The 22,263-nt window shown below is 36.2% G+C and overlaps 1 protein-coding gene across 11 annotated transcripts in view; it reads left to right on the top strand.

Moving 5' to 3' along the window:
- PHF21A (PHD finger protein 21A) overlaps nucleotides 1-22,263 on the top strand; it is a 196,401-nt gene that overhangs the window by 15,941 nt on the left and 158,197 nt on the right. For 10 of the 11 annotated variants that reach the window (XM_047070575.1, XM_047070574.1, XM_047070573.1 and 7 more), the window contains exons 2-3: nucleotides 12,140-12,180; nucleotides 19,297-19,440. In XM_047070575.1, the coding sequence (XP_046926531.1) occupies nucleotides 19,387-19,440 (54 nt within the window). In that variant the 5' untranslated portion in view covers nucleotides 12,140-12,180; nucleotides 19,297-19,386. Of the gene's footprint in view, nucleotides 1-12,139; nucleotides 12,181-13,567; nucleotides 13,680-19,296; nucleotides 19,441-22,263 lie in introns of all 11 variants that reach the window. The other variant, XM_047070570.1, reaches the window with a different exon arrangement.

Below are 22,263 nucleotides of genomic sequence, written 5' to 3'. Positions count from 1 at the left end.
ATTAGAACTTAACCTTAATTCCCAACTCCTTTCTTCGCTTCTCAAGGCCTCAGACAAATGTTGCATAGTGGGAAAAGAGCCTGAGCTTTGTGGTCTGACCCCTGGGTTGGAATCTCTGTACAACCACTTAAAGTTGAGTGTGTGACCTTAGACTGATTATTTATGTTCCCTTCAACAAAGATGTCTCTTATACGAGCACTGTGCTGTTCATTTGGACTTCAGTTTCTTCATCTGCAATGTGGGAATGATAGTACCAACCTTCTAGAATTGATGTGAAGATAAAATGAGGAAATCTTAAGACACTTGATAAGCAATAGCTGCTGTTAGCAGTGTTATGGTTATAGTCCCACTAGAAGATTATGGGGAAAGAGTAAATATGGAGGGCTTAGCTGGAAAGGAGGGTTTTTTTCCTGAAATGTCATGGTGAGAAGAGGTATGGATGGGAAAAGTGTATCTAATGAGTTCTTGTCTGTGAAAGTTCTGGGAGAAATAGAAAATATGTGGGAATATGTCAGTTTTAACAGACTTTAAAAAAATATCTTAGGGCACTTTATGCTTACTAAAAGACTTAGTGATATAAGCCTTTTTTTTGCATCAACATAGTAATGTGGTTTACAATATGTCACTTAGCATGGAGTCAGCAGTAGACTAGGCATTCTAACTCAAAAGTCTAAAGTCCTAATCAGCTGGTAAGTCCACTGGGTCGGCTGCTCAGGATAAATTATGTGTTTAACCCTTGAGAACACAGGCTTGGGTGGGATAACTAAGGGAAACAATTGTAGAGGCACACACACGCTTTCTAGTAACGATGGACATCACTTATTTGCCTTCTGATTTTGGGCATTTTGCCTTTGTGAAATTTCCTCTCATCTGGTGCCTGGTCTTTTCTTATGGTAATCGTTATTTTCTTTCTATATTTAATTGTCATATGTTACCTATATTGAGCCTAGAAACTGGGCCTAAGAATAAGCTGATCATAAGAAAAGCAACTCTTTAAGTTTCTTCCTTACAGTGATCTTAGAATTAAGATGTTTTTTGGTAAAGTATTTGAGTTTTTAATATGTCCATTAGTGTGTATGTATGTGTGTGTGTGTGTGTGTGTGTGTATCTAGTAAGTGAAATCAGTAATTGAGGGAGGGGGAATGATCATTAGTGTGAAATAGAATTAATTTTATTCATTCACTACGAATTCGGATCTGAAACTTTCTGATCTTTGATCTGTAGAGTTTTTTCCCTAGGATTCAACAAATGTATTTTTAACAGCTTATCACAACACACTGAATATGGCATGTGTTACCACCGATGAGCATTTGAGTTAAAGTAGAATAATAGCTTCCATTAACTTTTTGTTCTTATTTACTCAACTATACCAGTTCATAAAGGCCTAGTAGGTGGGTAGAAGCATTTACTAGATTTTATTTTGTCTGTGTTCCTAAAACAACGTTTCTGCTTTCTGAGCAGAAATTCCAACAAGTTTGTTTTGATAAAGTGCGGTACTTACCGTATGGTTTTCTTTCAATTAAAAAAAAAATGTAATGTTACTTTACAGTTGCTGGAGTGGTCAGTAAGTGAAGCCTTGTAGTTCTAGAATTAGCATAGTATATGCACAGTATTACATTTTCTTTATGTAGGGCTTAGAAAAGTTGGCTTCTCTTGGGTGAATGGAATTTTAGAAAGTTTAGAAGTGTATTTCATCTTAATGAATGCAGGAGTTAGAAGTAGACCCTATGAGGTCTTTGGGGTTGATTTAAAGAATTGCACAGTTTTGAAAATCAGTCTGTCTCTACCTGATTTGTACAAGGTGGGCCACTGCTGCCCAGGCTGAACTGTTAGACTTACGTGGAAACCTGTCTGGTTCAGGGGTGCGTTAACTGTGTTATAGAGAGGTGCACCTCTATTACGCATACTCCCTGTGTTGCCTTTCCTCTCCCCTTTTCTTTACTGTCTCTTTGCCATCTCTTCTCTGTGTACGCTATCCCGTCTGCTGTTGATCAGTCCCTCCAAAGCCACCACCATCTTATTCTGTCTCTCTTAAAAACAAAACGATGGGGCGCCTGGGTGGCACAGTCGGTTAAGCGTCCGACTTCAGCCGGGTCACGATCTCGCGGTCCGTGAGTTCGAGCCCCGCGTCGGGCTCTGGGCTGATGGCTCAGAGCCTGGAGCCTGTTTCTGATTCTGTGTCTCCCTCTCTCTCTGCCCCTCCCCCGTTCATGCTCTGTCTCTCTCTGTCCCAAAAATAAATAAACGTTGAAAAAAAAATTTAAAAAACAAAACGAAATGCTATCGTAATGATTAGTTTTTAAATGTTTTTATTAAATTTTTAAAAAATATTTATTTTTGAGAGAGAGACAGAGACAGAGCGTAAGCAGGGGTGGGTGTCAAGAGGGAGAAACAGAATCTGAAGCAGGCTCCAGGCTCTGAGAGCAGTCAGCACAGAGCTCGACACGGGGCTCGAACCCACGGACCACGAGATGATGACCTGAGCCGAAGTCAGACGCTTAACCGACTGAGCCACCCAGCTGCCCCTAGAATTTCTTTCTTTAGTCTGTAAAGTACAAAATGTGGCTGTGATGCCTTGTTTTTAGGCATTGTTGGTATTTCATTAGTTGGTAGTTGCAAATAGACCTTTTCCAGATTTCTCCTAGTGGTTTTGAACTGTTAACTGAATTGTTTTGGTAAGAAAAGTAAAACTTGGAAATTAGCTGTGGCTAAATGTTAATGGCTATATTGGATTTAAATTCAGTAGCTTCTAAGATCTATCCAAGGCATTTCATCCGTTACATAGTTATACATACTGAAAAACATATTTGAGAAAAGAGTTTTCACTTTGTAGGATTTTTAAAAACCTCTTTTCATGGAAATTTAAAAACATATGCAAAAGCATAGTGAATAATATTAGCAAACCCCACATACCTCTTAACCCAACTTCAACAGTTATCATTTTGCCAATGTTTACAGTGTGTGAAACATAACAAGGAAAGTAATTTTATGTTTTTAAAACATGCAGTACAAGTAGATCTGTTGGTATACTGGAAAAAAAATGTGTGTGAGAATGTTAACTCTTTTCATACATTGTAAATTTAATACTGGTAACCACACTTTAGGATAATACTGCTTTCATAATTTGTCTTTGAACTTATTAAAGACATCAGCCACTACTGCTAGAAAGATTTTAGTTTTCTTACCCCTTCTGTCTTTAGAAACTCTGGATTATTAGTTTTGAATTTACTATCCTTGTTAGTTTCATTTTATTTTATGTACACTTGCCTGTTGGCAACTTTTGTATGAGCTACCGGTAATGGTCTTTTCTAGAATATGTAGGGCAACTTAAAGTTGGAAATTACAAAATCTTGTTCTCAGCATTTTATCCTTTGAACGTTCTATTTCTGTGTCACCTGGTTCTGTTTCATCTGCGTGTATGTATCAATTGACTAAGGAATACATGTTATTACTTGTTAAAATAGTTTGTTGAAGAGGGAAGTTTGATTATCTGCTATCCCTGGACCTGATAACAGTGATTAGGAACTTAAGTTATTTGCTCCCTCGTTCACTTCTCTTTGGAGTAGTAAGTTGTGCATGTGCCTGCAGTTAGTTGTGGGGCCTGCTCATTTCTAGTCACTGCAAGGTGATGGTAGCCTTATTTCTGAATTTCCTTGCTTTTATTAGTTTAAATTAGACCCATAGGAGTAATTATTCTACCCTAATGCATGAGGAAGCATAGTCATTGGGTGTTGTGCATCTAAACCCGCATGCAGTGCATTGAAAAGGTATCTTCAATGTTATGATGCTGTTTGGCATATTTAGTTTAGTGCAAGGAGTGTACTTATTTAATAGGACCTGTAATAAGCTTCCTTTATACCAAAGATATATTTTTAAAAATTACACCTAAAGACGACTCTATAGTATTCCCCAGTAGAGTTCATCTAGAGCAGCAAAATCTTTCTGAAATAAAACTTATTCCTTTAACCGGTATTCATTTAAGTGGGTTTCTCTGTACTTGGTTTCCATGGAAATAGCGAATAGCTAACGTTATTTATAAGGTGAAAGTAAAATAGGGTGCCTAATGGGACCCCATGCTGCTCTGATGAAGAGACTTAGGAAAAAAATCCATGCTCATGGGATTTTTTTTTTTTTAACAAGGTTAATGGAAGCCCTGATTTCAGTCTTCTGTAACAGAACATATTTTTGGTTTTAAAGGCTAGCATTAATATCAAGCAAACTTCTTTTTTTTCTTTTGGTGTATATTGCTTTCACTTTCAACTTTTAGGACCACTTACTTATCAGCATGATTGAGGCTTTATGCTTCAGACTCGTGTTTCTTTGTGGTTTTTGTTTCAAAAGTTAAAATCTCCAGCATATTGTAGCTTTTTCAGTTTCTCATTCCCATTTCAAAATGCAGATAAAAAGCTAAATGTTCATTAATGATAGCAGTGATGATAAAGAATCAATATGTTGGACTACATAGGTTTTTTTTCTTCTTTTTTTTTTTTTTTTTACTATGAGTGTTTGGAACCATTTTTAGTTTTCAGGCCTTAAGTCAGGGTTCTCTTTTATTTGTGTTGTGGAGCTAAACCTGTGTAGAGAGAAAAGATTCTCATTTTCTTTTGGGGTTAAAAACGGGGCAAATCCTAATTTCTCTCTTTTTTTTTTTAAAAAAAAAAGGATTGTTGCCAAAGCATTTTAATTGAAATGAATGTTAATTCTTTTAGTCTTTGAATGTGGATTTGGAGTAAACCTTTCCTTTTTCCTCATTTCTTCGGTAAGGCCTACTCTTAGTTTTCTAGGCCTACAGCAAAGCCTTGCATCTCTTAAACCCCTTCAAGTGAAAGAATATCATTCTCTTTGTGTTTGTGTTTGTGATTGGTGTGTGTGTGTGTGTGTGTGTGTGTGTGTGTGTCACTAATTTTTCTATAGCCTGAAAGGCACCTGCTCATTTTCCAGCCTGGTGAGTACAGCAGTGCTATATTGAGAAGTGAGGCAGTATGGAACACAATAAGGTGCAATAATTTTTATTTAGTTACTTTTGGTCGTCCTTGGCAGCTTGTGATTGTTATCCGTTTGTCTGGAAGTACTCTGTGATTATTCCTGGCTAACAGTGCAGCAGGAGTTTTCTTGTGTTTTAAAAGCCAGGGTTGTAGTGTACTTAGGGCTCCATCAGGGGAGGAGTTTTTGTTTTGTTTGTGTGTGTGTGTTTCTGGCTATAGTTGGGTTTACTGTGCTCTAATTTTTAAAAATTTGGCTGTCTTCATCCTGTTGAATTTTTGCAAGAGGTATTTTGTCTCCAGCAATTCACTAGTTTCTTCTGTGCATATTGGTTGGTGCTATTTTATAAAATTTCCTCAGTGTGTCAGTTGTTTTAGTTTAGCCTTTTCTTGTATATTTTTAAAATCAGGTGTTTACTGGTGACCTTCCTTAATGACTTCTGTTTGAATTATCTTTGTGCTTTAGAGACATAGGAATTTGGGTCTATTATCCCATTTCTGGGAGAACAAGTCCCAGTAGTTGCAGTTAGTGCAGTAGGAAGGGTTTTCATAGATGCAGTGCTGGGCATTGATCCTCCTCCTTGGTGCTTATGGTTTACACCCAGAACTCCCATTAGTGTTAATAGGAGACACTTGCTTAAATCCCTGTACACCAGCATAAACCCAGACTCCTTTGTAACGCCTTATAGGTAGCTGAGTTGTTTTTTTGTTGTCGATGGCAAGAGTTTTGGTCCTGGGGTTAACTGATTATTAAGATAAGAGTTTGAGTTATCTTGGGATATGGGTGATTTACTAAGTCTGATCTGTAATTAAGAAGTTTATGTTATGATTAGACTCCAAAAACATTTACAGCTTTGTGAGCTGTGGAAGCTTGTGAATAAGGATTTTTGTACTTTATAGCATGATGAAGCAAGATTTCTTCTTCCCATTTATTTCTTCTAGTACTTCTCAGCTACAAAATAAATGATTCTACAGGTTTTTATACAAATTGCAAGAGGACTTGGTAAAAGTTATGTTTTTATTTGTGAGCCTTCCCACAATTACTCTCTGACCTCTTAAGTCTTTTGTCAGCTAATGTTGCTCACATTTTCAAGCATATAGAAGCTAATAACGTGCACTTTCTTAGAGGTTGGACATTGCAATCACTGGTCAAGTATTAGGAAATCACTGTTTACTGTGCCTATATGTGAACTGTGGATTTTTATTACTTTCATTTATTTATGCACGGTATAATGGAAGGATTCCTAGATTGAGAGCAGTAAATCTGGGTTTTAGGCTGGGATTTGCCTCCTGCTATCTTTGTAGCTTTTGGCTAGTCATCTAGACTTCTTGGATTGCTGTTCCCCTGTGGAATGAAGGAATGGTTTTGGTACTCTGGGGTGTCCATTCTGGCTGTAGGCTGTTTGAAGGCCTACTTTCCTAGGTACTGAAGGAAATAGAGGACTAGAAGGCAATGATACCTAATCCTGGCTGCCCATCAGACTCTTCTGGGGGAAGTTAAAAAAAATACAGCTATCTGAGCTCTAAGTCAGACTACATGAATTCAGAATCATTAAGGGTAGAGCCTGTGAATTTATGTATTTTTTGAAATTTTAGAGTTATCCTGATCAAGGTTTGAGAATGACTTATACAAGGCATTAATTCTAGTCTGCTTTGTGTGTATGTGTGTGTCTGTGTGTGTGTATAGTCAGGCAAATAAGACCTGTAAGTTACAATGTGAGACCGTATGTGGTTAAATTTTAAGATGAATGTGAGTGATGATAAACTATCTGGGAATTCAAAGAGAGGATCGCTGGGATTTGGGATGGTTATAGGGAAGGTCTCCATTTATCACTGAGTCTTTATCTGGACCTGAATGACTGCCTGAGATTTGGCTAGGTGGAGAGAAGGTGAAAAGGGTGTTGTTGGTAGAAGAAAGAACATCCTCACAGAAGTTTGGGGAGAGGAACAATTCTGATGACAGTTGTAGTGTTTACTTTATTATTCTACTCCTGGAACTGCTGTATATTTCCTAAACATTTTGAAAGAGTATACCATGAAGATATTTGATAGAAGAGAGTGTTCCAGTCACAGGAAAAAGCAAGCAGAAGAGCCTTGAGAAGGGAACTTGTTTGGAGTTTCTGAAGTACAAAAAAGAGGTCAGAATGGCTGGAGCAGATTAAGCAGTGGGGAGAGGGGAAGAGATGGGGTCTGAGAGTAGCAGAGGCCCAAATCACTTTGAGTCTTGTGGGCCATTACAAAATTTTTTTAAATGTTTTTGTAAAATTTATTTTTGAAAGAGAGAGAGAGAGCATGCACGTGTGCAAATGGGGGAGGGGCAGAGAGAGAAAGGGACAGAGGATCTCAAGCAGGCTCTGTGCTGACAGCAGAGAGCCTGATGCGGGCTTGAACTCCTGAACCATGAGATCATGACCTGTGCTGAAGTTCGATGCTTAACCTACTGAGCCACCCAGGTGCCCCTCTTGTGGGCTATTTTAAAGGACTTACGCTTTTTTTCTGAGTATGATGGGAAGCCACTGGAGGATTTTGAATAGAGGAGTGACCAAATCTGTCTTGGATTTTGAAGAGGCACTCTGGCTGCTGAGAGAATAGACTGTGGCAAGACAAAGATGGAATTGGAGAAGGAGGTTAGGAGGCTATTGTAATAATCTAGGTTAAAGGTGATGGTGGCTTGGACCAATGAAGTTGTAGTGGAGGTGACACAAGTGGTCAAAGTCTGTGTATTGTTCAGGTAGAGGCAAGATGGTTGGCTGTTAGATTGGATATAGGATGTGGAAAAAAGAGAAGTCAACCATGACTTTAAGGTTTTGGCCTGAACGGATAGGTAGTCCAGAATTTAGTTTTGAACTTGCTGAGCTTGAGAAACCTATTGGACAAGTGTTGAGTGGGCAGTCGGGTATATGAGTTTGGAATTCAGGGGAAAGGTCTGAGCTGGAGATAAAAATTTGGGAGTCGCCAGTGTACAGGTCCTTTTATAGCCATGAGAGTGGGTGAGATTACCTAACAGGAAGAGTTCCAAAAACTGAGCCCTGGGGCAGTTCAACATTTTGAGGTCTTGAGAGATGAGAACGAACCAGCATGAGAAATCCAGAAGAGTGGCCAGAGAGATTAGGAGGAAATCAAGATCAAGTGGTGTCCTGGGAGTCAGGAGAGAGTTTCAAGAAGGAAGTGATGATCAACTGGATCAAATAATACTGATCAAACATAGAAGTGAGGGATGAGACTTTTCTGTTGGCTCTAGCAATGGGGAGGTCATTGGTGATCTTAACAAGAATGGAGGGCAAAGCCCTAATGGAGTGAGTTCAATGGAGGATGAGAGGGGAGGAACTAGAGACAATGAGTATGGTTAACTCTTTCTGGGAGTTTTGCTATAAATGGGCGCATAGACATGGGGCGGTAACTAGAGAAGGATATGGAGTCAAGGGAGACTTTTTTTTTTTTTTCCTTAAGATGGAAGAAACAGAATGATCCTAGTGAGGGGGAAATTGATGCTTCTTGAGATTGAGGGGAGAAGTGCTAGAGACATGTCCATGAGAGAGTAAGATTAAGAGGGATGGGGGGACACAGGGATGATGATGACATCGAGACCTAACGGACTAAATCTCATTAAGCAGGATTCTGTTTTTCCTTTTGAGTACTTACTTGCATTTCAATTTATTTCAAACTTATGCTTTCTGTTGGAAGTTAGGAAGGGCAGATAAAAAGCAGTAAAACTTATTGTATATAAAATTAGTGTATCAGCTTGGTGTAGTAGAGGAGAAGAGATTGAATCTTCTGCGTAAGGTGACATTTTAAAGTGTCTTTGAATGACAATTATCTGTGCTATTCTAGTCCCTTATCAAAATTTATGATTGAGCACAGACTATAAACTTAATTGTTCAAACTTGTAGTGGGATGAATTTTAGCCCAATTTAAAACGATCTAATGTTAAACCTTTTTTCTGTAGAATTTGTTTATATTTTTCATATACAAAGGTTTTAGATATTTTTACAAAAGGTACTTAAGTTGTTATTAATCATCTCTGATTTATTGATGATATTTTAAATTTTACAACCATATTAGAAATCTGAATGATTCATTTCTTTACCAGCTCTAATTAAAGCAGCTACCTGTGAAGTTCTGGAGAGGTGAACCATCTTCAGTTTGCAAAAAATCATGGGAAGTTATGTTAGCAAGATAAAATTCATCTGTAAAAGCAAAGATAATTTCATTTAGTTCCACTTGTATGTTTTGAGTGTATTTTTTAAGAAAAAAATCTATATTTGAAAATTTTAAGCAGATATGGTTCAAATTCGTAACTACCTTAGCTATGAGTGTCAAGAGTATGTGAGAAACAAATTAAGTGGACTTTAAATCAGCTTAACATGAGGAAATCAAACTTGCATTTCAGACTTAAATACATTTTACATACAGATAGTGTTAAAATACACATTTAGATACACATCTTTTTTGCTCACTCTTACTAAATTATAGAAATAAAATCTTTTCTTTTTCATCAGTTTCCAAAGGGTAGTTGATTAATAATCAGTCTTCAGAAGAAACACTTTGGTAGTTGTGATGCGTAGTGTTTAAGAATCACTAGTCTAAAAATAATTGACTTTTTTTTTTTTTTTTTTTTTGGTATCTGAACCTCTTTGTAAACCTTATTAAAGCTGTGGGTCCTCTTTCCAGAATTCTTACACGTACAGAACTTAACATATAGTATTGTAGGGTTGGCAGACCACTCTGAAACCCATTCATGAGGATCCCTTAGGCTTAACGGAGCTCAAATTTTAAGACCTGCCCTACATAGCTTACTAATATGATTTTTCCTTAAAAATTTATATGGAGACTTTCCAAAGATATTTTGCCAGGATTTACTATAGTTTGTTTCTTAGAAGTGTTACTGCTGTGCCTGGTTAAGAGGCGGTGAGGTCTAGTGGAAAGGCCAGCTCAGTCAAAGGAATCTCCAGGTCTGTAAGCTTTTCTCCAGCTTTACAACCAATTGGTGTGTGACCTTCGGGGAAGTCACTTAACCTCTTAGGCTTTGATTTCCTATGTGCTATCTGCAGTCCCTGCAAGCAGTTTTATGAGTAGTTTTATGATACATTGGTTTCATGATGTCATGGTAAAATTCTTTATCAATTTGGGATTAACTCTGCGATTGATTTTTGGAGAAAATGCCCTAGAGATAAAGTGTACATCCATTGTGTCTTTTTACTAAATATGACTGTTTAGAAGAGTTGATGTGACTCTACTTTCTCAAATGCCACATAAGTAAAAGTAAAAATCCTAATTCTATCCTGATCACTTTGAGTTTCAGCATATTTTATATGTTCTGGTTATAAACCATTGTTATATGTGTTGGAATTGTCATTTCCAATTCTGTGGCTTGTTTTTTCATTCTCTTAATGGTGTTTTTTTTTTGATGAACAGAAGTTCTTAATTTAGTACAATATATCAATCTTTTCCCTTTCATTATGCTTTAAAATGGTAACATCTCTACTGTTTTTATCCAAAGTCATTCACTTAACAAATAATGCTGTGGGAGATTGATGCATAAGAAATTATCACCAGCATGAAAGAGCTAACGAGAAATGTTTAATAGGGAAAATAAGTGAAGAGTTAAGGGTCCACTCAATTCGTTCATTTAACAGATATTAATTGAGCATTTACTACGTGCCTGGTACTGTTCTGAGTAGTACAGAATCCTGTAGGTACCATCTGTAATGTTAATAAATCCCTTTTTTTAAGTGGAGATATTATTGACTCATATAACATTATGTCAGTTTTAGTTGTACAGCATAATGATTTGGTATGTGTACGTATTATGAAATGATTACCACAGTAAATTTAGTTAACATCTAAACTTTTACTTAACATTTAGTTACCACACAGTTACAATTTTTCTTTTCCTTGTGAAAATCTGCTTTTTAATAACCACATCATTCTACAGACCTTTGCATGATTTTTTTTTTCGTTGAAGTCATTCTAATCTTGGTGATTAAAATAGCCATTTATGTGGACTTGAGAACTTTCAGAAATACTGCTGCTAAAGAAAAGGCAGGATAAAACGGCAAATTGAATTTCTTTTGGAAATGTTAACTGCATGAATTGGGGTCCTTTTAAATTATCTCACTGTATGTTTGGTGTGACTATACATGATTAAATAAAAATTTATAATCTGGGTAACAAGATTTTTTGAAATATCCCTTGAAATGAGAACACTATTGGAGTAACATCAGTCAACAAACATACTGTGTTTAAAGCATAAGGAAGTTTCAGAGCATGTCATGTGGAATTTATATAACTTAATACTAAAATATTAGGAGAAAAGTTTTAATTTTTGTTTCCTAATGTTTTTTTTAACTAAAAAAGAAGTTTGGGGTGGGGATGAGTTAAAAATAAACAATATGGCCTGACTTGACTTTTCTAACTTTGAAGTCAGCTTAATGGAGTTTAGTTAATCTTAAAAAAACAAACAAAAAAACACAGTTGATAAAAGCGTCATTGAGCATTAGACTGAGGTCCCAAAACCTTAATTTTCTTTTTGGCTCTATCACTGATTAAACGTGGCATAGAGAAAGGCACGTTTGTGTTGTGTGGTTTACAGTCTGAAGTGGTGAGACTTGAAGGATGTGAATGAAAAGTGTAATTGAAATTACGATATGGGTAAAATGCTGTCAGTTTTAAAGGCTTATGTAAGACAAGTCCATTTTGAGATTAATTGAAAAAAAGCCTTTTAAATAGACCAAACTAAGGGCCAGTGATGTTAGCTTCGTTTGCTGGTATAAAGCCATGAACAGTGAAGGCCATTTGTTGGAGATGAGCCTGTATTTGTGTGTTATTTAGATGAGGTACCTTTTATTTCTGTGTGTCTCTTAGGAAAGGGAAACTGTCAACTACTTTTCCTTGTCTTGAAAAAACTGTGGAAAAATGAAAAATGGAAAATTAGAGATTTAACTGCCTTTGAATTTTTTCCTTGCTGTGAAAACTATGTCTCTTCCGTTTTTGGGGATTGGGGGGGGGTGGGATTGGTTAAAGCTTTGGGGATTTTTGTGTGTTTTGTTTTTTTCTTCTTAAAATCTGATAGAAATCTTTTAAGTCTTCAGCTTTTGATGACATGTCCTAAATCTGTGTTTATAGTCTAATTCCATTTTCCCCTTCTTCTGCTGTAGGGAGCAAGAGAGCTGAAGGACAGCCGGTTTCCCCAAAATTGGTAAGTACTTTCTTGAGGCAGGCCTAGTGTGCCTGATGCTAGTTGGGTAATAATTCAAATGTTCAGTGATTTTTTTTTTTGTGTGTGCAAAAAAGCTTTCTCCCAGAAATGAGGCTTTACTGTTTGCACTGAGTGAAAGTGAATTTTTGTCTAATTTCACATAGCTATATAGCAAATGCATTTGTGTTTCTAATAATACTGCTAGGCTTGCATGTTCCTACATTCGATAACCTGTTAAAATGTAAAGGTCCCCTTTGCCAAAAATGTCCTTAATGCAGTGGTTAGAGCTGAAAATTCTGAAGTCAGGAATTTCAAAAGTTAAGGTTCCTATTGTGTTTTGTATTACTTAATATGCTGTTAAATTTGATGGCCTTAGTATATATGTGAAATGGCTAGGTTAGTGTAACTATGGGAACCTTGACTTTGAAATTTGGGACTCCTAAGCATTTATATCCTTAAATTTAATGTTGGATTGGCTTCATGTCTGATAGTACATTTTCAGTGTGTGTTGTTTGTATAATTCCAAATGAGGAAAGAATAAAAAGAGAGAGAGTGAAACGTAGCAGTGTGAGGGCATAGAGGCAAACACATTTTTTCCTTAATATCTGCTTTAATATCTACTCTAACAGCTTATAAGTTGTCACACTTCAGTCATTTTTTCGAATGTCTCATTCAGGATTGCACATTGCGCAGGGCAGTCTAGTGACTAAGAATCAAACAAATATCAACCTTATTTGGAGAGCATGTATTATGATAAAAAAAAAATAAACAAGAGAGCTGGAATAGGATAGTTCCCTGATGCAAGGCTACTTCTTTTTGTTTTTGTTTTTGTTTTTGTTTTTTAAATTCTCTCTCTCAATTCATAATTAAGTTAGTGGCTGGAGTAGATATTTGGTTAAGGCTTCATTTTGATAATTTACTGTCCTTGAGGTGTTTCTCTTATCTTTTAGGGATTGGGCTTTGAACATGAAAGGGAGGCATTTGAACCAGTTAACCTTACATCTGACTACCTTTTTATTCTACTTGCCTTTCCCTCATGGAACCTTTTTAAATAAATAATCACGAACCTATAGCCCTTTTCTTTGAGATGTGATAGAATCACAGAATCTTAGAGAAGGGACCTTAAGGGCTTTCTCTTCCAGCCTTTTACCAGTGTGGCAATTTCTTCTCCTGTGTCCCTGTCAGATTGTTATTCGGGTACATATTGAATACTACATTTTAAAAAAAAGTGTAGCTCATTACTTTCTGTAATGTATTCTGAGCAATTCTAGTTCCACAGAAATGAGTAAATATTATTGAGGTGGGGTGGGGGTGGGAAAATGTTCTGTGGTCAAATAATTTGGGAAATGCTGCGTTAAACAAAGTTAAACAGGTTTCTTTACTGCAGGACTTCTCAGAACCTTTAATATGCTAATGTGCATTGTGAATCTCCAAGAGGGGGATATGATATGCAGCATTCTTGAATACTTCTAATGACAGGGAGCCCACTACCTCATAAGGTAACCCATTCCTTTTTTGTACAGCTCTAATCCTTAGCTCTTCCTTAAATTGATCTGAAATCTATCCTCCCATAACTTCCACTTCTATTAAATTCTTACTGGTTATGCCGAGACCACCACATACTCTTGTGTTACTCTTTGTGTAGTAAATATTTATATGATTCTGGCCAGGACTGTTTTTAATCATTAAATAGCATTCTAGTAAATGTGTCAACCAACTCTAAAATCTCGGCCTCATTGTCACTATGTTCTTAGACACTCCTCTCCAGCCTCCTTCATTCTGAATTTCTTTGAGTTTTTAAATTTACTCCCAGTGTTCTTGTTGTTGGGTATAGTTGGGATGATTTTAGTGGATGTGCTTGATTTCTGTAAAGGGTAAGAAATAGAAGAATGTGTGTGTGTTGGCTAGGCCTGGGCCTGGGAGGCTGAGGTAGAAACTACATATCAGAATGAACATCGGTGGTAGGGAGAGATACAGACCCTGCAGTGGACCTGGGAAAGAGAGGGTGCTGTTGGGAAACCTGACTTGACCCTGTGTTGCAGTGGTAGGACCTGTGTAGGTATTCCTTTTCTTTTTCTAAATGAGGATCTAGCCTCTCCCCCAAAAAACCAAAGCACAGAGAGGAGAGATAAATATATTCAAACACATTCAGACATTGTCATAAATCTAATTGTGTGTGTATGCATGTATAAATCTCATACAGTGGTTAGGAAACATCAGTCTCACTAGCTGAGGTGATTTTTGTCAACAGCTATTAATACCAGGATTTGAGCAGAGGAACTTTGGCAGCTTCAGAAGGTAGTCTCTGAAATCAGGATTGCCAGGCTCTTTGTGCAGTAGCCTTTTCTGTTGACATGTGGAGTGTCATCAAAGAAATGCCACCATGAAAATAAGAAACAAGCATTGCATTGTTTTCTTAATGTAATTTTTATTCATATTAATGTTAGGTTTTTTTTTTTTTTTTTTTTTTTGAGAGAGAGTGAGAGCAGGGGAGGGGCAGAGAGAGAGAGAGGGACACACAGAATCCGAAGCAGGCTCCAGCCTCTGAGCAGTCAGCACAGAGCCCAACTCAGGGCTCGATTTCACAAACTGCCAGATCATGACCTGAGTCAAAGTTGGACGCCCAACTGACTGAGCCACCTAGGTGCCCCAGATGTTAGTTTTCAATAAATGTTTCTAAAGAGTTTATTATTTTTAGTATCTGTAATAATTTTTAGCACTATTAGTTGAAAGTTAAAGATATTATATCTCTTAGCGTTCTAGATACACAGTAAGAAATGACTATTTTGTACAAATTGAAACTTAATATTTTAGTATTAGACGTATGATGAGTAAGGACACATAAATCTGTCAAGACTTTCTACTTTTTTTTTTCTTAAAGTAATCTCTACACCCAACACGGGGCTCGAACCTAACAACCCTGAGAGTCGCATGTACTGATTGAGCCAGCCAGGCACCCCAAGACTCCACTTTTGATCTATGTATTACTCAGAATACTCTTTAGAGTAGGTTTGTTTAATTTTTTAAAAAAAGAAGTAGAGGGGCGCCTGGCTGGCTCTGTCAGTAGAGCATGCGACTCTTGATTTCAGGGTCATGAGTTTGAGCCCCATGTTGGGTGTGGAGTTTACTTTTAATCAAAAAAAAAAAAAGTGGAACCTTACACCAAGTAAATATTTGGTATAGAGAACACTGAGCTGTCCATTTTTAGGGAATGCGGTCTGAGGGCACAGTGATTTATAGTCTTAATGTTAAAGAAAACTTGATAGATGACTTGAGTTTTGATTGGAAAAAAGGTTTATTCCAATTCAGGAGCAGAGCATTGTTTCTTAGTAGTCAGTTCAGAGGTACAGCATCACTACATCATTAGATTGCTAATGAAAGACACATATCTCTAAGCAGGACTATACCTGGTAAAATAGTGGGAAGTCCCTTTCTTAGAGAATTGGATAACAGGAAAGCCTACATACAGTCTTCTCAGCAATATACTGTTTTGAGAAGTTTATTACAAAGTTTGTGTGTATGAACAAGAGTTAAGTATGTTAAGAATAGTGTAGAACTTTGTAGTTTACAAAGGGCTTTTCATAGAAGTTCATCCCTTTTAAAACTCCTAATGCTTTGATGAAGTAGATGATAACTGTTCCCATTTTTCTGATTTATAAGCAAACAAATTAAAACCTTGAGGCTGAGAGTGGTTACACAGCAAGTAAATGAAATTTGTTTGTTTGTTCATTTGTTTTTTGGGGGATAGTGAGTGTTCGTTCTTTCCAGATAGCACAGCTCCTTTTTTAGTGGGATTTGGTTATTACTTTTATTTTGTTGGTTTGTGGAGTTTTTATTTGTTCATGTTTTTGTTTTTTTTTGTTACTTGAAGGTGAGAGGCCGCTAGGTGTCCCAGTAGTTTGACATGTACCGTTTTGAAGGTAACAGATGTTGGTATATTGTGCTAGGCAATTGCCCTCTGTGATGGTAGCATTTAGAGCTTCTGGGTATCTCCGTAGAGTGTGTCGATTACTGCTTTGTGAGTTTGTTTATATTTACCTTGTAGCAACTGGTTTGTTAGTTTTAACTTACTGGAATTGGTCAAAATATGATAAATCATCTTTTTACAAATTTAGTAAATAAAACCTTTTTTTATGATGCCATTAACTGCCCCCAAATAGTCTTCATATGACAGCACATAAGTTGTCTATGCCCCCAAAATATTTTTTAAAAGGATTTAACACATTCTTGCCTTGTTTTGGTAAGCTATAAATATATGTATATAATTTATTCCTAGAGGTTGAGACCAGTCTCTTAAAACTGCTATCCAGAAAGAGAACTTTTTGAAGAAGTAGGATATAAAATGAATCTTCTAATCCCTTCGTAAGTTTTTCTATAACAAGCCACTCACTTTTTTAACCCTTCAGTGTTATTTTGAAAGAAAAGGAATAATTGGCATTTAGTCATTGCCAAATAAAATTTTGTGCCTCTTTGTGTCTCTAATAAGCAGACAACAATCTGATGAAGGAATAAAAGCTGTCAGCTCCTCATTAACTTGAGTTACAGGCTTCATATCCTGCGAGGCACTTTTTGACATTTAGAGCCTTCAGGTTAAATCCTGGTTTTACTTTTTCTTTTCCTGAACACTTTGTTTCATCACTACCAAATTTTCTGAGGCTTTAGCTATGCTCAGTTAATTTTTTTTTAATTTAAAAAGAACTGCATATTTTCTGTGGAAAATTTTTAAAACATCAGTACTCTGAAAAATTGAAAGTAAATAACCTTTAGTGCTACCACCCAGAGAAAACCAGGAGCAAATTACGAAAGTGCCACCTGACCTGTCCTCTTGACAGCTCAGAGTATTCTCATTTCTACAAGTCTTTGTCAGTTTGATAGACAAAACTTACCTTCTTGAAATTTACATTTCTGTGACTATTGAAGATGGATGTTTTTCATGTTTGTTGGCCTTTCTTATTCTTCTGAGTTGCTTTTTCATATTTTTAAAATTAATTTGTGAGCACTCCCAATATATAATTTATGTTAACCCTTTGTTATGTATAAGTTTCTATATTGTAAATTCTCCATGTTTTTAACCTGCCCTTTGTTTCCAGAGTTTTTATCTTGACTTGAAGTGTGATGTTTTATGTTACTACCAGTAAAAGTAAATATGACCTTTCTATTGTTGAAAATATCCCATTAACTTCAAAGTGATTCATAATTTGACAAAAATTATAAGGAATCAATTTTGGACATATTTTCTGATAGTACCTTGCAAAAGTTAAAACTAACTCAACTAAATCAGGTACTGTTTTCAGGAATAACTCTAATACATGTAAGTTACAAGTTTGAGTAGGGAGATGGTTTTTAGCATTTAAAATTAAACTGGGGGCACCTGACTGGCTCAGTTGGTAGAGCGTGTGATTCTCAATCTTGGGGTTTTAAGATCGAACTACACATTGGGTGTAGAGATGACTTACAAATAAAATCTTTATAAAAAAAGCAAAATTAGAGTGATAGTATAGTCTTAACATTTGCTTTTGTTTGTAAACTTACATGACAGCAAAAACAGTTATTAGTCTTAGTAACTTTATGATTCGGATATTTATTACAGCTCCTTAGATTTTCTAAGATAGTGAGTAGCTAAAAAACTGCTTTTGTAGTTTGTTCATCAAAATATGTCTCCTTGTCCAAATTATCTCCCCTAAACATAATGCTTTTTTTGGTTGATAAGTTTTTTGGCCGATAGTATCATTGTACAGTGGTCCTTTCCTAGTCTCCATATATGTAAGTTTGAAGGAATTTTACATTTTTGAAACTTACTGTTTTTTAAGTTAGAGTGTTTTGAGATTACATAACATAGCACATAAATCCTAGGGGAGAGATTGCCAGTGATGTTTTAAGTCTAGTGAGATTAAGCAAATGTAATGAAAATTAATGTTCACAGGAATATATTGTACAGTTAATGATTCTACTATAACTGTTAAGTCAGGGAAAACTTAGGTTGAATACGGACTTGATTCATAGATAAATAATTTTTGGAAAGTGCACAGATTATGAATCTTATTGAATTGGTTTAAGGAGTAGTGGTTCTTCTAAATTCCCGATTGTTCCCTTCCTCAGTTTGTAAGAATGCTGAAAAGCTGCTCTAACTACTACAGGTTTTATAGTTACAAAGAAGAAAAGAGAAAGAAGTAAAGTTTGAATTTATTCTGGCCAAAGCAAACTTTTGCTTTGGGAGGGTACCTAAAATCACGTCTAAGGCCACATTCAAGAAAAAAAATGAAAAGAGAAATTAGCCATTGAGTTCATGTAAATTGTAACAGTGATGAGCAGAGCAGAATGGGAGGGTTCACATTCACAAATCTAGACTTTTGACATTATCCCACTTGCAGTTACACACACAGCCACAAGAGATGCGCTGACGGGTTTGAAGAAGATGGTGTTCGTTGTCAAGCTGGAAGTGTCTAATCTGCTAGACCACCACCTCTATAGATTTATTTTTTAACATGCCTGTCTTAACTTTGTGGAAAGCACAGTTACATTGCATTGTGCCTGTGTAAAGTATTAATTCGGTAAATGTAAACCTTTAAGGGACACCAGAATTTTCCTGTTTTCAGTTTTATTTTTAAAATAGTATTGAGAACCCATCCAGATGAAAGTACCCTGGCCTTCTTTAACCTCTGAGAGACCCTGAACTTCCCAGTTCACTCTGTGTGATGAAAAATATAGAACCCTGTTGTTATGTGTCTCTAAGACTGTGTGTCCTGGGTGGTTGTAGTCTCGCCCTCTAGGTTCCCAGCTCATCTGGGGCAGAAGTGGTCTTGTTCAGCAATGTGTCCTCAGAATGTGTATGTACCACAGTGCTGAGCATCTAAGCATGCTTAGATGCCTTCATGACCAGAGTACGCACTTTTCCCCCCATTTCTTACTTATTTGAAGTGTTCTGTAGAGGAATGTTCAAAGAATAAAATCCAGAAAGTTTTGATACCAGTTCAGTATAAAACTATTCATTTTGGGAAGAAATCTGTTTAGGAAGTGTCATGCCCTGTGTTAGAACATCAAATAATTTTCAACGAATATAACTTATTTAATATGAATATTTCCTTTGTTACCAAAAACATCTTATGATCTCTACAGCTGCAGTGAGAAGAGGAGTTTGTTATTTTAAACGGAGGCTGAAGAAACTGTAGACTTAGCAGACATAAGAGAAAGTGGAGAAGGTGGAGGATGGAGTTGCAGACTCTACAGGAGGCTCTTAAAGTGGAAATTCAGGTTCACCAGGTATGTTCCATTATTGGCTTCTCCCATGTTGTGTTATTAAGTAATGGCTAAGATTAGTAAACTGGCCCATCTCTGAATTTCAGGAGTTTTTAACCGTATTTCAGACAGTTGTCCAAGAGCCATGTCATTGGCTTTCTATCACTGTGTAACAAACTCACTGATAATACTTTTAAGAACTTTACTTTAGGGGAACGTGGGGGCTCAGTCAGTTAAGCATCTGACTTCGGTTCAGGTCATGATCTCATGGTTCATGAGTTCAAGCTCTGCGTCGGGCTCTGTGCTCACAGCTTGCAGCCTGGGGCCTGCTCTGGATTCGGTGTCTTCCTTTCTCTTTGCCCCTCCACCTCTGTCTCTGTCTCTCTCAAAAATAAATAGACATTTGCAAAAAAAATTAAAAAGAAAAAAGAACGTTAATAAAATATTCCTGACTTCCTTTCTAGAGAAAACAACGGCATGTTTTTTTCATATGCCAAAGGTGTTAAAAAAAAAAAAAAGCTATTTTTATCCTGTGTTTTGGTTCATCTGAAGACTTTGTTCATGTGCCTTGACTTGTATGTTTTAAGTAATGAGACATGTTTGACTGTCATTTATACCAAAGTTTTTATGCATAACTCAGCTTTATACCTTGATTCCAATCTCTAGTAAACAAAACATCCCATGTTTAAATTCCAAATTTCACAATTCTTACAATTTACCTCAGGTATACATAGGCTAAACAAATCTTAAAAGTATATAAGTAAAATTACATTAATAATTACTTTTATATAATATCAATAAAAATATTAAATATGTATAATATATTTTATATGTATATACATCTTATTTAATATAACTGTAACCCAGACATAAAGCTATCCTTAAATAACAGCCTCCTTAACATTTATTTTTGTAAGCAGAATATCACTGTCTATATCCCTTTTCTAGACATTCGCTGAATGTGGTCCTAGGTTCAAGATAAATGCATACACACACACACACAATTAAAAGTGGTAAATGATGATGAATTGACTACTTTTGAATGTTTGGGGCGTGGGAGTAGAAAGGAGAAGGGGACTAATTTTCTAAAGGTGTTTTTCCTAGGTATAGTTTCTCTTGTTTTACCTGAATAGTTTAAGGTTAACTTCTGAAATTGTTGGTAACACACCTGGGGGGTTTGATAACTACTAAATTTGCACGTTGCTTAGATTAAGGTGGATGAGAATTTACAGGAAAGCTTCAAAGGCACACACACACACACACACACACACACACACACACACACACAAAGTCTCTGTGTTCAGAATCCCTGCTGCTGCTTTGGATCTGTTAAACTCTTGCTCAGCAGTAGTCTTACAGTTTGCTGTGTACAGGTGGGCTTTTCTGTGTGAAGAGTGTTTTGTTTTATGGTAATTGTAAGAAATTTAGTATATAATAAGTTATGCACATTTTATTTCATTTGGCCTTGCTTCTGTTAGTAATTGGGAATAAAAATCTGTTTATAAAAATAAGTTTGTCTTTTTCCCAGGTTGTAAGTATTTTAACCAAGAGGTGTGTGGAATACTTAATTTGGCTGAATGGAAAATGACAACAGTTAAATTCATAATTTGTTCACAGCTTACATCGTCACAGAGGAAATTTCTGGAGAACAATAATCAATCTGAAATTTGTATGGATCAAAGATATTTAATAAAGTTGTACATGATTTTAGGAGATATTCCTCCTCTCAAGAAACAAATTGAACTAAATTACTAAAAATGAGAATTCTTAAATATTATTGGGGCACTGGGGGGTGCCTCAGTGGCTCAGTTGGTTAAGCCTCCTACTTTGGCTCAGGTCATGATCTCACAGTTCATGGGTTCAAGCCACATGTCAGGCTGTGTGCTGACAACTTGGAACCTGGAGCCTGTTTCGGATTCTGTGTCTTCCTCTCTCCCTGCCCCCCCCCCCCCCCCGCTTGTGCTCTGTCTCTCTCTCTCTCAAAAAAAATAAACATTAATTAAAAAATTACATATTATTTTGTTTTATATTTTCCATTCAAGCATAGCATTTTATGAAAATTACAATTATGAAAAAATTTAATGTTTTTTGTTTTAAAATCTAATTTAATTTGTTCGCCCAAAAGGGATATATATAATATTCTTCTGAAAGTTATCCCAGTGTCCTAATATTTACATTGCCTATTTCCCCTTATATTTAACTATTTTTTAGCATAAATCAGAGCTTTTATAGTCATCCTTAATTATTACATATTTTGTTTGTACAATAATAATCATTTATATGTTGATGGCTAATATTTTTAACTTATATACTTACAAAACATTTTCACTGTAATTACATTTGGAATATTATTTTGGGAAAAAATTAAGTATTAACAGTAAATACAAGTGACCTGTCTTGTTTGTAAATCTGATGTTGTTATTCTGGTTGGGCATGTGTTAAGCTCCATGATCACTGATCATGACGAGTTCGGGAATGCCAGAAATGACATCAAAGTAGGCACTGGCTATTAGGCTGAGGCCAGAGCCAGGTCATATATTTGACTAAATGCCGGAGCAAAAGCCACCCCTTTTGTATTTTCAGTAAGGGATGGAATTAGGGCTGAAATGGAGTTTACTGGATAGACGCACGTTAGGAAAATATTGCTGTGGTAGACGTATATTTTTGTTCTTTATGGACAGGGAGATGGCTAAGAAACTAGCAATGTACACATGGTTGATGTGGAGTAAATGTTTAAATCATAATGGTTTGTGATGGGCATCTCATCTCTTTTGAGAAATTGCCTTTTGATTATTCTCACACAGATTTGATAGAAGCCGTATTTGAACTTTTGGAGTATTTACTTTA

This window comes from Lynx rufus, unplaced genomic scaffold, assembly GCF_022079265.1.
Source record: "Lynx rufus isolate CCGP_SWC_20201006 ecotype Redwood Valley unplaced genomic scaffold, mLynRuf1.p SCAF_9, whole genome shotgun sequence".
Taxonomy (NCBI): domain Eukaryota; kingdom Metazoa; phylum Chordata; class Mammalia; order Carnivora; family Felidae; genus Lynx; species Lynx rufus.
The sequence above is the reverse complement of the archived record's forward strand: the minus strand, read 5'-3'. Positions and strand labels throughout refer to the sequence as shown.